At 38.3% G+C, this 11618-nt stretch overlaps 1 protein-coding gene across 1 annotated transcript; it reads right to left on the bottom strand.

Annotated features, from left to right (window-relative positions):
* Nucleotides 1–4794: 4794 nt before the first annotated feature.
* HSA32 (Aldolase-type TIM barrel family protein) lies at nucleotides 4795–11313 on the bottom strand. The gene is made up of 5 exons (XM_090013508.1): nucleotides 11159–11313; nucleotides 8610–8801; nucleotides 8319–8529; nucleotides 5334–5557; nucleotides 4795–5087 (listed from the first exon to the last, which is right to left on the bottom strand). The coding sequence occupies exons 1-5, from the start codon at nucleotides 11279–11281 to the stop codon at nucleotides 5007–5009; spliced, it is 831 nt and encodes a 276-aa protein (XP_089869634.1). The 5' UTR covers nucleotides 11282–11313; the 3' UTR covers nucleotides 4795–5006.
* Nucleotides 11314–11618: the final 305 nt, after the last annotated feature.

The raw sequence follows: 11618 nt of genomic DNA, 5'->3' as shown, positions 1-11618 counted from the left end.
TCACCAACACCACTAACTTTGTAAGCATTTTTATCTCCTACTTTAACTTTACCATAATTAGATTCAAACAACTTAGAAAATAATTTTTTTTACCTGTCATATGCTTGCTAACACCATTGTCTATGTACCAGACATCATCAAGATCTCCACCATGAGACACAAGCAACAAAGTGTCATGATTTTGCTCTTGGTTTTTGTTTTCACACACCAAACGAGCATCATGCCTTTCTTCCTCCTTGTACCAGTATTCACTTGCCATATGACCAGGTTTGTAGCAATTATAACATTCAAAATAGCTATGACCTCTCCCTCTTTGATTTTCATGACCTTTCCTCTTTGCGAGCCTTTAAAAATTTGATTTTGATTCAAGTCATTCTCCTTGCTTGAATAATCGTCTCTTCCATGAGCATATGAGCCTCTTCCTCTAAAGCTTTCACTTCTTTCACGACCATGTCCTCGACCTCTTTGGTTTTTGAAAATCTCCTTCTTCTCATTTAGAGACAATTTTGACTAGAGTGCTTGATCCAAAACTACTTCTTTTTTCTTTTTTATTAGCCTTTCTTCATGAGCTTGCAACGAGCCCATAAGTTCATCAATGGTCATGGTATTCAAGTCTTTTGATTCTTTAATGGCTATCATAATGTAGTCAAATTTTGAATCCAAAGAACGAGAAAAATTTTCAATGACACGAACATCATCCATAGTTTCATCATTTCCTTTTTAATTGGTTAACTATAGACAATACTCGTGAACAATAATCAGAAACTGATTCTGACTCTGTTTTATGCAAACCTTCAAACTCTCCTTGAAGAGTTTGCAAACGAACCTTTTTACCTTTTCACCTCCTTTAAATGAATTTTCCAAAATTTCTCATGCTTGTTTTGAGGAAGTAGCACACGCAATCTTCTCAAAAGCGACTTCATTTGAGGTTACTCCTTAGTAGATTACCACAAGAGCTCTTTTATCTTTTTTTCTCGACGCTTTTAGACTCTCTCTTTGAGCCTGTATCATTTCTTCTTTATTTTCAACTTCAACATAGCCTTTTTCGACTATCTTCCACAATTCTTGAGATCCAAGAATAGCTTTCATTTGAATACTTCAATTGTCATAATTTTCTTTGGCTAATTGAGGGACAAAATAAAGAGGAATAGAGTTATTCATTTTAATCGAACAAACTTTGATACCAATTTAAAGAGAATAAAATATAGAATGGAGAAAAAAAGTGAAGAACGATGATGGAGAATGACTTCTAACACTTTTACTTAAAAAGGCTCTTCACACTTGGATTCATACATTGACTCTTAGATTAGGCGTTTATAGCACTAGTAAGACCTTTCTAGATGTATTGAGACTCCAAAAGACTCTTAGAAACGTGTACCTACTTAATAACTCTAGAAGACTCTTAGAAACCTATACATAATAATTCTAGAAGACTCTTAGAAACTTGTACATACTAAATAATTTTAAAAGACTCTTAGAAGCTTGTACATGCTCAATAATTTTAGAAGACTCTTAGAAGCTTGTACATGCTCAATAATTTTAGAAACATTGTTCAAGTTTAATTTATTTTCAACACGGAGGAGGGGGTCGGGACGACAAAGAGGAAGTAGAGGAGGAGGTCGGAAGAATGGGGGATGTGCAGGGTGACCCAGTAGGCATAGAGGGACTAGGCAACGGAGAATAGGAGGAGGGCAAAATTGAAAGAGTCGTTGACGGTGGTGATGCAAAGGATGAGGAGGAGCTTGTCGAGGATGATGGTGAGATGTGGTAAGATGGGTGGTGGAAAATTGACCTCGCCATTTTCTCTTCGTAGGAAACATTCCTCCACCTCCCTTCTGAAGGAATGTTAGAAAAACTCTCTTGTTTGGAAGGGTCAAAAAAATCATACTGATTTTTCATTTGATATTACTTTTCCTACATTTTTCTCACTTCCAAACGTATCCTAAGTTCAAATAGTATTTTTATATATTTGAAGTCTATGGGGGTGAACGTAGACACACTCCAAATATGGTTTGAAGGTGGACCTATTATTGAGTCTAAGATGAATGTTCCAGTGGGCATGTACTTGATTCAATTTAGTCGGTGGGATTATTCAGAAGGATCTAAGATTGTATTTATAGTCCAAGATTCAGTGGGAAGTTTTTGGTTTTTGGTGGCTATTTTTTTTGGTCTAGGTGTTGCCTATCCTGAACTTCTTGGTGCTCAGATTTGTGTTGCTCAAAGTAGTTTTGTAATCGGATCAGATGTAGCCAATACCATATCTGACTAATCGAATATTGGCTGAATGGATTCGAATTCACATTCAGATTCGGATGGTGAAGAGCTCGGCAGTTGCTTGTTCTTCCGGGAAGATTCGAGAGAATTATTGGCCACAGAAAAGGAAAAAGAAAAAAAAGTATTGGGTATTTACATGGTCATGTATGTACTAAAAAGTGCAGTAGGGATCCAAAACTGCAACCACAAGAGGGAAGTTTAATGGTCTTAAAATGTATTTGATTTTTTTCACATTTTATTAGTTTTTATGGTTCGTTTTGTAATTTTTTAATAATCTTAAGTTTAACGCCCACACACACACACACAGACCTGCGTCTGTGCTTAAAAATAAATATTATGTAATAACAATTATGTTAAACAGTAATACGGTAGGTTTTTGACAAATTGATGTCATGTCCTCGTATCTTAATTTCATCAAAATCACGAATTTGTGTTTCAAGTATGTACCATATCCCTGTCAACATCCATAACTATGTGACAGAGTCCCTCCAGTATGTACAGAAAAGGAACAAAAAACAGATGGGCAACAAGGAAAAGAAAAAAGTCTAAATCAACAGACCTTGTGTTGGGACGTTGCAAGTTCGAACCCCAAATGGTATGGTTGTATAACTGGTAGGGGTCTGCTTAACCCCAGCTTTCTCTGTCAAAAAAAAAAAAAAACAGACCGTTTTGACAGGCAATCATGCAACTTCAGGTTGAAAATAGGTCAATCTCGTAACCCCACAAGGGCTCAGCACACATGGCTAGGTGGTCTGCTTAAAACGTTCAAGTTGGAAAACATCGCAAATTCGACACACAAGATGTGTCTCTTGCCATAAGGCCAAAGCAGCAGGCTTCCTGATGGTGAGGGGGTGGCCTTGGGTTTTACACTGTCAAGCCTGGTGACATATCGCGGCAGGACTTTCCAGAGGGGCAGGTCTCATGACTCGGCATAAGTTTTCCTGTGGGGCTACCCTTGTTTGGTAGGAGCCATGTTACCTTGTGTTGGGACGTTGCAAGTTCAAATCCCAATGGTATGATGTATAACTGGTCTTGCCCATCAAAAAAAAAAACAGCCTTCTTGATGTCTTGCTGTTACGGTTGGTATACATGTGCAGAAGGGTCATGATGTTTCGGAACAATTCCATCAATCCAAGCATGCTCCTTGGTCATAGGGAATCTGAATGAGATCTACTCCGTTCCTCTACCAGGGTATCACCCTAGACCAACAGATACAGTTGGAAAGTAGACCAGACACTAGAAGGTGATCCATTTGAGAACACTGCTATGCTCTCAGAGTATACCGACATAAGCAGTAGTTTAAAAAATATTCATATGAAAAACACACAGCTATGCTCTCAGAGGATACCAACATAAGCAGTATTTCGGTACAAACACTCGAACTTTTTTTTTAATATTTTACTAGGAGAAACCGCAAGGGCAGAGACCTAGTCGCAGCAGCTCAGCCTGCCATACTTATCGTTGTTGTCCTGTCAGCGTAAAACTGAGGGCTTACCCCTCGACCCCAGGGAGTGGAGTGGCCAAGCTTCGGATTATGCGGGGGTGTCGCCCATGGGATTTGAACCCAGATTGTCCGTCAAGCAACCTAGCCCCCCTCCCCCCGCCCTCATCCCACTATGCCAAACCCCTTGGGTGACTAACGCTTAATCTTTGTATATACATATAGGAAGTGTTTGAATGCCTGGGTTCTCAAATAGGAGGGATCGGTTTTGAGAGCCGAGGATGAGCCAGACACACCATGTATTGCCCTTTCAAACCATGCCACATCATATCCTTCGATCTCAGATTCAAGGCTCTCAAATGCACCCATAGTTTTGATGCTCAGATACGTTTAGCACCTGACATACATGTAACTGAGATTTTTAGATGTTTGAGATCAATGCATTATTCTGTGATATGTAGATGCAAATTGTATATTCAATATTATGTGATCACAAAAGCAGCAATAGCTTATAAATTGATCAACCAACGCATTATCTGCACAAAGGAACGGTGGTCGAATGTGTATAACGGCTAATATACTTCATTTACAGGTAACGTATAAATGTACACAAGTACAGTTGTAAACAATTCCTTCTCAAAGATAGATGGACACGCTCTGAGCCTCTTGCTAACAGGTAGTAGAGGGCATGTTTGAATAGCGGGGCACATCCGAGCAGGGACTGACCGGTCCCTGCCCGGGTGCAGGCCTGCATTTAATATGCGGGAACCAATTGGTACAGCGGGGACCAGTTGATTCCCACTGCTTTATAATTCAAGGGAGGGCAACAGAACATGTGAGTCGCACCCTCAGGGGTGTTTGAACAGCGGGGCACACCCGAGCAGGGACTGACCGGTCCCTTCCCGGGTGCAGGCCTGCATTTAATATGCGGGAACGAAGTGGTACAGTGGGGACCAGTTGCTTCCCACTGCTTTATAATTCAGAGGAGGGCAACAGAACATGCGACTCACAGGTCCTGGACAACGCCAGCTGGTGTGTCCAGGTCCAGTGAGTCAAATGCAGCCAGATTGTGACAGTTGAAGTGAAGGAACCATCTTACAAACGTTTCTGAAGCCATATACATACATTTTAGGCTAGCTATAGAACATAGACACAAACTGCAAAAATTCAACAGGTCTTAACAGAAGCAACATCACAGCAAGATACAACAGCAAACTGGCTGAAACTATTCACCTTTGAACAATATCAACTCCTCGGATCCAATATCATTCTCTGGGAACAGGTGTCACAGTCATGATAACCGACGGATAAAGTGTGGACCTCGCAGGCACTCAAGTTTCATAAGCTGAGAGTGATCAACAAAGAGGTTCACCTGAAAGTGCAGGGGAAAGAGTGAAAACCTTTGATGATAACTTCAAAACAGAGAAGAAACTACAACACAGTGAACACACTTTTAGTTAATTGCACTCTCTCAAGACCAATCTCTCAATCATCCTACTAGCATGATGGGATATTAATAACCAATAATTATCAGATTCAAGACAGGCCTGACAATCCATGAAGTGGATCCTCCACGTAATAGATGCAGTACAATGTAGACGGAATGTATAGCACCTACCCTTGGACCATACTGTCGAATAAACCATTCTGAAGTGCCAGGATTAGACGCTTCAAACATAGTTTTCTCCAGTCCCAAACGTCCAACAACTTTTGCTATTATATCTGATCGAAGGGAATCAAAATATGTGCTCACTCCATCAGCATCAATCATGATCATGTCTGCTCCCGCTTCCAAGCATCTCTCAGCCCTTCTGATCAACAGATCAACATCTTCAACAAAAACTGCATAAAGCGTGAAAGATACACTATAAAGTCAAAGATCTTTTCAGGAGATCAATTCAGATATGAAGGACAGTGCACATGGAATGGCTAGCCAGAGCAGCCAGAATCATTGATGAGGGCCTTCACAGATGAGACAACCACCTGGCTGCAGCACACTAGTGTGGAAACATAAATTTTGCACTGGAAGCAGCAGTTGGAGGAACAAAATTGCAATGGAAAAAATTAACATCAACACCAGCTTCCTACCCCAGACAAATCATACAAAGTTCCACAATTCCCACTTTTCATCGTAAAGGTAATGTATCCCTTTTTAGTCTCATTTTCAATAAGATTTAGATACACTGGTAAATGATGCTATAGAATAAGGCTTATCCAAGTACCTCTTCATTCTCTCTAATGTACACAGTGCACACCATCTTAGGAAATTAATAAAAATACAATACAAGTGGCTCTAATTGCATGATGCAAATATCAATTTACTCATTTGTCATCTTTCCCTCCCAGGCTCCCATAACAAGTTTGGTGAAGCTTAACATACTTGATATTGAGATTCAACAATACAAATTCACCATTAAATATTAACATAGAAAATACTAGAATTCCAGAAAAGGAAAAAGGAGAGGAAAAAAGAGAAAAAACAACTTGCTTTGGACAATGTGAAGATCATTATAAGACTCATAAACACAAGCAAAAGATATATCATAACTATAAGAAACATAAAGTAGGGTTCTATATTAAATAACTTGTTACTCAGCAGATTATAAAAGATCAACACCAACCTAGTAACTTAGTTTCAAACAAACTGCATGCATAAATTCTCTCTTAAGTTCACAAATCCTTGGAACATAATTTATAAAATTATAGAAAATAAACAGGATATGAATGCTTTGAACCTCACCGAGGACATGGCATTGAATAGAAATGATTGGAGGAGAAGGATTCATGTGGAAGACCCAGAATGATTTTCTTTTTTGGTTCATATCGCCGACCCCAATTGTTTTGGGATGAAGGTGTAGTTGTTGTTGTTGTTGTTGTATAGAAAATAAATAGGATTCTTATGCTAATTTGAATAATTAAAGAAGACCTCAACTTTGAAACATGCACATCAAAAGCCGTCATGACTTCAAACCAAAAGAAATTCCTGAACATGACCTAGACCTAATTGATCAACACTAATATAATAAATATCTAACAACTTCAGTAGCAATATAACTAAAGAAAAAGAAAACAAAGTTTTGCATACATTATCACAAATCTAAAGAGTGAATCACCTCAAAAATGAGATTCAAGTATCAGTCCTTTAGTGAAAAAAGAATTTCAAACACAACTGCAGCAATTTCATCCACCAAAATAAACAACAATATCCATCTATTTTGGTATAAAATTGGATACCAAAACCAAATGTATAGACATTCATTAGGTCAAAATCAAAACCTTCTGTACTAGCGCAGGGTACGAAGCCACCAAAGAATTGATGCCTAAGTGAGCAGAAAACTTCCAAGTGAGAGAAAGCAGCACAAAACCTTGAGAAACAAACTACAAAAAACTACTAACAATGGCAACCAAAACTGAACAATCACCTAGACGAAATTGAAGCTAACACAGGCCAAAAATAAACCTCAGCTAGGTGAAAATGATGCCAACATCATCCAATAACTAAGACCAGACCACATATGTCATTATCCTCATCAAAAGAAAATTAATCCGTTTCAACTTGACCTAAGAAACTGAACCTATTACTCTGACAAAAAAATTTCAAGACTGCTTTTTGCTGTCCTAACTAAACCCAAAATCCATTTTATCAAAACTACATGGCAAGCTTGATTCTGCAAAATGCAAGAGCCCAAGAATTTTTCTTATATAATAACCCACTGAAATCCAATTTCAATAGATGCATCAATAATGTGAACGCTAAATTTGAATGAAAGCCTTCATTTCTTCAAAGCTTCAAGGTTTGTTTCAGATTGACAACTCAGTCAGTGTCTCACCACATTAATTCATGCAAAATCATTCTTTCTAACGAAATGAAGGTTCCAAGGATGACAGCATACATCAAATTCCCGAATCAAAGTCTCCTTTGAAACCCTCATAAGGAGAAGAGTACCAAAGGGAATGGAAGCTCTTACAAGAAGGTGAGAATTCTAGTGAAAGAAAAGACAGACACACAGGGATGGATAAGCTGAACACGACACAGGACATTTTGTTCTGGTTTTTTGAAAGCAGACACACAAAATCATTCTGTCTTATATCTATGTCTACGGGCATCTGCATGTATGTTGGTGCACACTCATGTGTGTGTGTGTGTGTGTGTGTCTGTGTGTGTGTGTGAGAGAGAGAGAGAGAGAGAGAGAGAAGTTGGCGAAGAAATGGAGACATGTTCAGTGGGGGAGTTAAATGTTTGACTATGAGAAGGGTACACATAGAACAGCCACAGACAATAGTTCAAATCCCCCATTGTCTTAAAGTTCCACTAGATTTGAAACAGAAACTCCATCACTGCAATCGTACCAATCTACATACAATGAATATCAGCAAGATTTCGAAAATATAGCGACTTTATATGACAACTTCGGAATTCAGAAGCCAATACAATTCTGAAAAAATCTTGATATTTTAAAAATATTACCTAGTTTAATAATATTACGATATTCAAGTTATATTCACCCAAATTATTATATTTTAAGCCTTTTTATTTCTATACTTGTTATATTAATGTTTTCAAAAAATACATGAACTCAAAATACAATTGGAATAAACATACCAGAGGTCCGTGGAACTGGAGCATTATAGGCCCCAAATGCCCTATTATCTTTGACAGGGATTCTGGATGTCTCTACTTTTACTGAAAACTGAGGCTTTGCTTTGAGGCCAGCACTCTTTATCAAGTGAATGTATCTCAAGAGAGTTTCTTCAGGAACATCCAGTGATCCAACATTTAACTCAATATTGTCAAAGCCCAGGTCTTTACATTCCTGTAGGAGATATTATCTTTTAAGCAAACAAGAACCAAAAAATACTGCATATGAAACGAAATATCCAGAACTTTGCACACCTCAACATACTGTCTGAAAGTTGCTGGTCCTTTACGAAGTAAATGCTCTGCCCATTCTCCAGTGCTGACATAGACATCATGTTTGTGAGCCATATCTGTAACTTCCTTGATGAAAGCCTTTGGCAACAAACTGTGTGAACCCCCTGAGAACTTCAAGCCATCAACAAATTGTCCCATAGACTCCAAAATGTCCTGCAGAAAGCATTAAGGTGCATGAGGAAAATGCTTTCCAGATACCACATTGTTATTTTTGGCATTATGGCCATTTTTAGTGGTTGATCTCATGTGTACTTGAAGACCAAATTATTCAAGTACATTTTCGCAAAAAAAAATCATCTTCTTTTATAAGTTTCACACCTGTGAAAGATGCAAGAATCGCCTCAAGACCATATATTAATTAGCGTCAATCCTTTCCCTCACCACAATCAACATATTTATTTTGGAATTGGAAAGTTTTCTTGAAACATATCATTGTGTTGATTATCTAGCATTTTGGAGCTAATTTTGCAACAAATTCGCTACTTCTAACCCTTCACATTCATTGCTTCTTTTTTTTTACTCCTCCACAACAGAATATTTGTTACTTTTGGATGTTCTTCAAATTCAAAAAAATGGCAACTGTTATAGGCATGTTTAAGATAAGAACGAACTAATTACAGATCTTTCCATCAAATTTTCCGGGGACTAGAACTATTTTAACCGGGCATTTCCTATGAAATTTTTCTTAAAGGATGTGATGAAATGGTGGTAAGGGAAAACCTATGGGATGATTAATTTGGATCTTCACATTTAACAACATGCACATGGATGTGACATCATAAACTTCAGTCATTTTCTTTGAAACAATGGAATTAGGAATTCTCAGATCCCAATTCAGCCACAATCTAACTGAAGACAATATTGACAGCACATTTATGATTCACATACGTCACCTATCATTAGGAATATGGTTAAGGGGAAAAAACTCGTTCAATTGGGGAAAAAGCCATTTCAAGAATTATCATGGGTAGGTTTTGAACTTTGAGATAAGTACTTCTAAACATCTCTACAATAATTGTTTGAAGTGGGAATTTACTCTAGATGCTATCTAAATTACACTAAAAAATCATCTCACATGCGTATTTGTGAATTTCAATTATTTTCCTATTTTCACTCTGAACATTCAAGTAGTTATTATCAACATAAAATTAATCTTCAAATTCTTAACTAGCATATCCAAGATGCACCGTGATGTTGAAGTAATAAAAATGTTGAGCTTAATATTGCTCAAGTAAAGCATCTAAAATCATCACATCATAAGTTTTTACCATGAGGGAATAGACAAAAGAGAGCATTGGTACCGAGAACCTAAGATCTTGCAATGTGACACGCAGGGGCGTAGCTAGGGGGGGGCAGGACTGGGCTGTAGCCCAGTCCTGCCTCCCCAAACAGTTAAATTTTTTTTTTTTTAAAGCCCAGTCCTAGCCCTGCCCTGATTCCATATGAAATAGATTTTTATCCATTTTTTAGCCCAGCCCTGACTGCAGCAAATACTTTGATTTGTCCATATGAAATAGATTTTTATTAAGAATTGTAGCCATTTTTATTTTATCTCAAAAAAAAAATTTTCGGGGGCGCTGCCACCGAACCCTCGACTATCACACAAATAAAAAATTTTTTGCTGCACCCCTGTTTGCCCCCCCCCCCCCTCACATGAATCCTAGCTACGCCCCCTGGTGACACGTGTATTTAAACCAATGACTGCATAAGAGAAAGGCTGCTGAATGCTAATAAATCTACAGCCGGATAAGATCACACTGATCTGATTATGGAGTATACACTGATATCCAACTCTGGGTCATTGATCGCTTCTGAGAATACATCAGAATCAACATGCATACCAATTGGCCAATGGATGTTGTTCTATGACGATATGATCCCACATAGCAAACTTCTTTGTTGGTAAAAACTAAAAGGACACCATGTTCATCATTCATGGAAAAGTATGCCCACAAAGATGCATGATTCCCCAATTCATAAATTATGACTGGTCAAATCATCCATGATAATCTTCTATTGACATTAATCAGGCTCATTGGATGAGTCAGACTAGATTCATCCAACTATCCTACTCGACACAAACATAGATTCTCAAGAGGCCCAATGAATTCGACATGGAAACTTTGCTACAAGGTTGTGAGTGTATCTTAAGTTATTTTGAGAAGGATTGTATCTTAAGTTATTAACTAGGAAAGAAAGCAAGCAAACAGACTAGAAGATGACCCCCACAAGGCATGCAGTTCCATATCAAATTGGAAGCCCTACAATCCCATTTCTTCCACTAAACCCAAACACTAACAATCCCAATTTTAGAGCTCAAGCTTAGACCAACATCAGAATTCCTCACCATTAAAAGAATAAAAGTGAAAAGGCATATTCTTAATCACAAATGATCAAGACCCACAATTCGAAAACAACGATTTCGATGAACCAATGTGCTTTTATACCAAAAAGGCAGAATCGCGCACCCAATCTTTGTAATTCAGAATTGAGAGAGAGATGGTAAGTACCTGAATGACGGTCTGGTTCATGAGGGTGTAGTTGGGGCCCCTCATCTCCGTGACTCCATACCTTCGAGGCTTCTCCGGTCGATCCTCTTCCTCGAAGAAGCTCTTCCACTCATGCACAGACATTCTCTCTCTCTCTCTCTCTCGTCTTGTCTCTGAGAAACTGAAGGCTATTATAAGACAATGTATAAACTAAATGCCTGAGAAGATTTGAGGTTTATCTGGAAGCGTCCTCACTTTGTCTAAAATGGAATGGTTTCGGGTGCACGATGTTGCATTCTAAAATCAAGTTACTCCAATGACGTTCTGGAAATGATCCCGGTTACACCTTTCAGTTAAGTTAGCTCTTCTTTTATTGCCACGTGTCTTGGTAAATTTTTGTGAGTCATGGCGACATGAAGTGCAACCAAAAGAGGTCAGTTTTCAATGATGTGTCACGCGGTCGATTTTTCAAATCAGGACC

The sequence above is a fragment of the Nuphar pumila genome, chromosome 7 (genome assembly GCF_984573655.1).
Source record: "Nuphar pumila chromosome 7, dmNupPumi1.hap1.1, whole genome shotgun sequence".
Classification (NCBI taxonomy): Eukaryota; Viridiplantae; Streptophyta; class Magnoliopsida; order Nymphaeales; family Nymphaeaceae; genus Nuphar; species Nuphar pumila.
Note: the sequence above shows the minus strand (reverse complement) of the source record. Positions and strands in the feature narration are given on the sequence as shown.

Excerpts from the sequence above, each read along its gene's own strand:
- HSA32 (XM_090013508.1), bottom strand. The coding sequence starts at position 11,281 with ATGTCTGTGCATGAGTGGAAGAGCTTCTTCGAGGAAGAGGATCGACCG. Across the intron at positions 5,558-8,318 it reads TCCAGTTCCACGGACCTCTG|TTTTTGTTGAAGATGTTGAT; the intron begins GTATGTTTATTC and ends CGCTTTATGCAG. Across the intron at positions 5,088-5,333 it reads TTCGACAGTATGGTCCAAGG|GTGAACCTCTTTGTTGATCA; the intron begins GTAGGTGCTATA and ends CTGCACTTTCAG.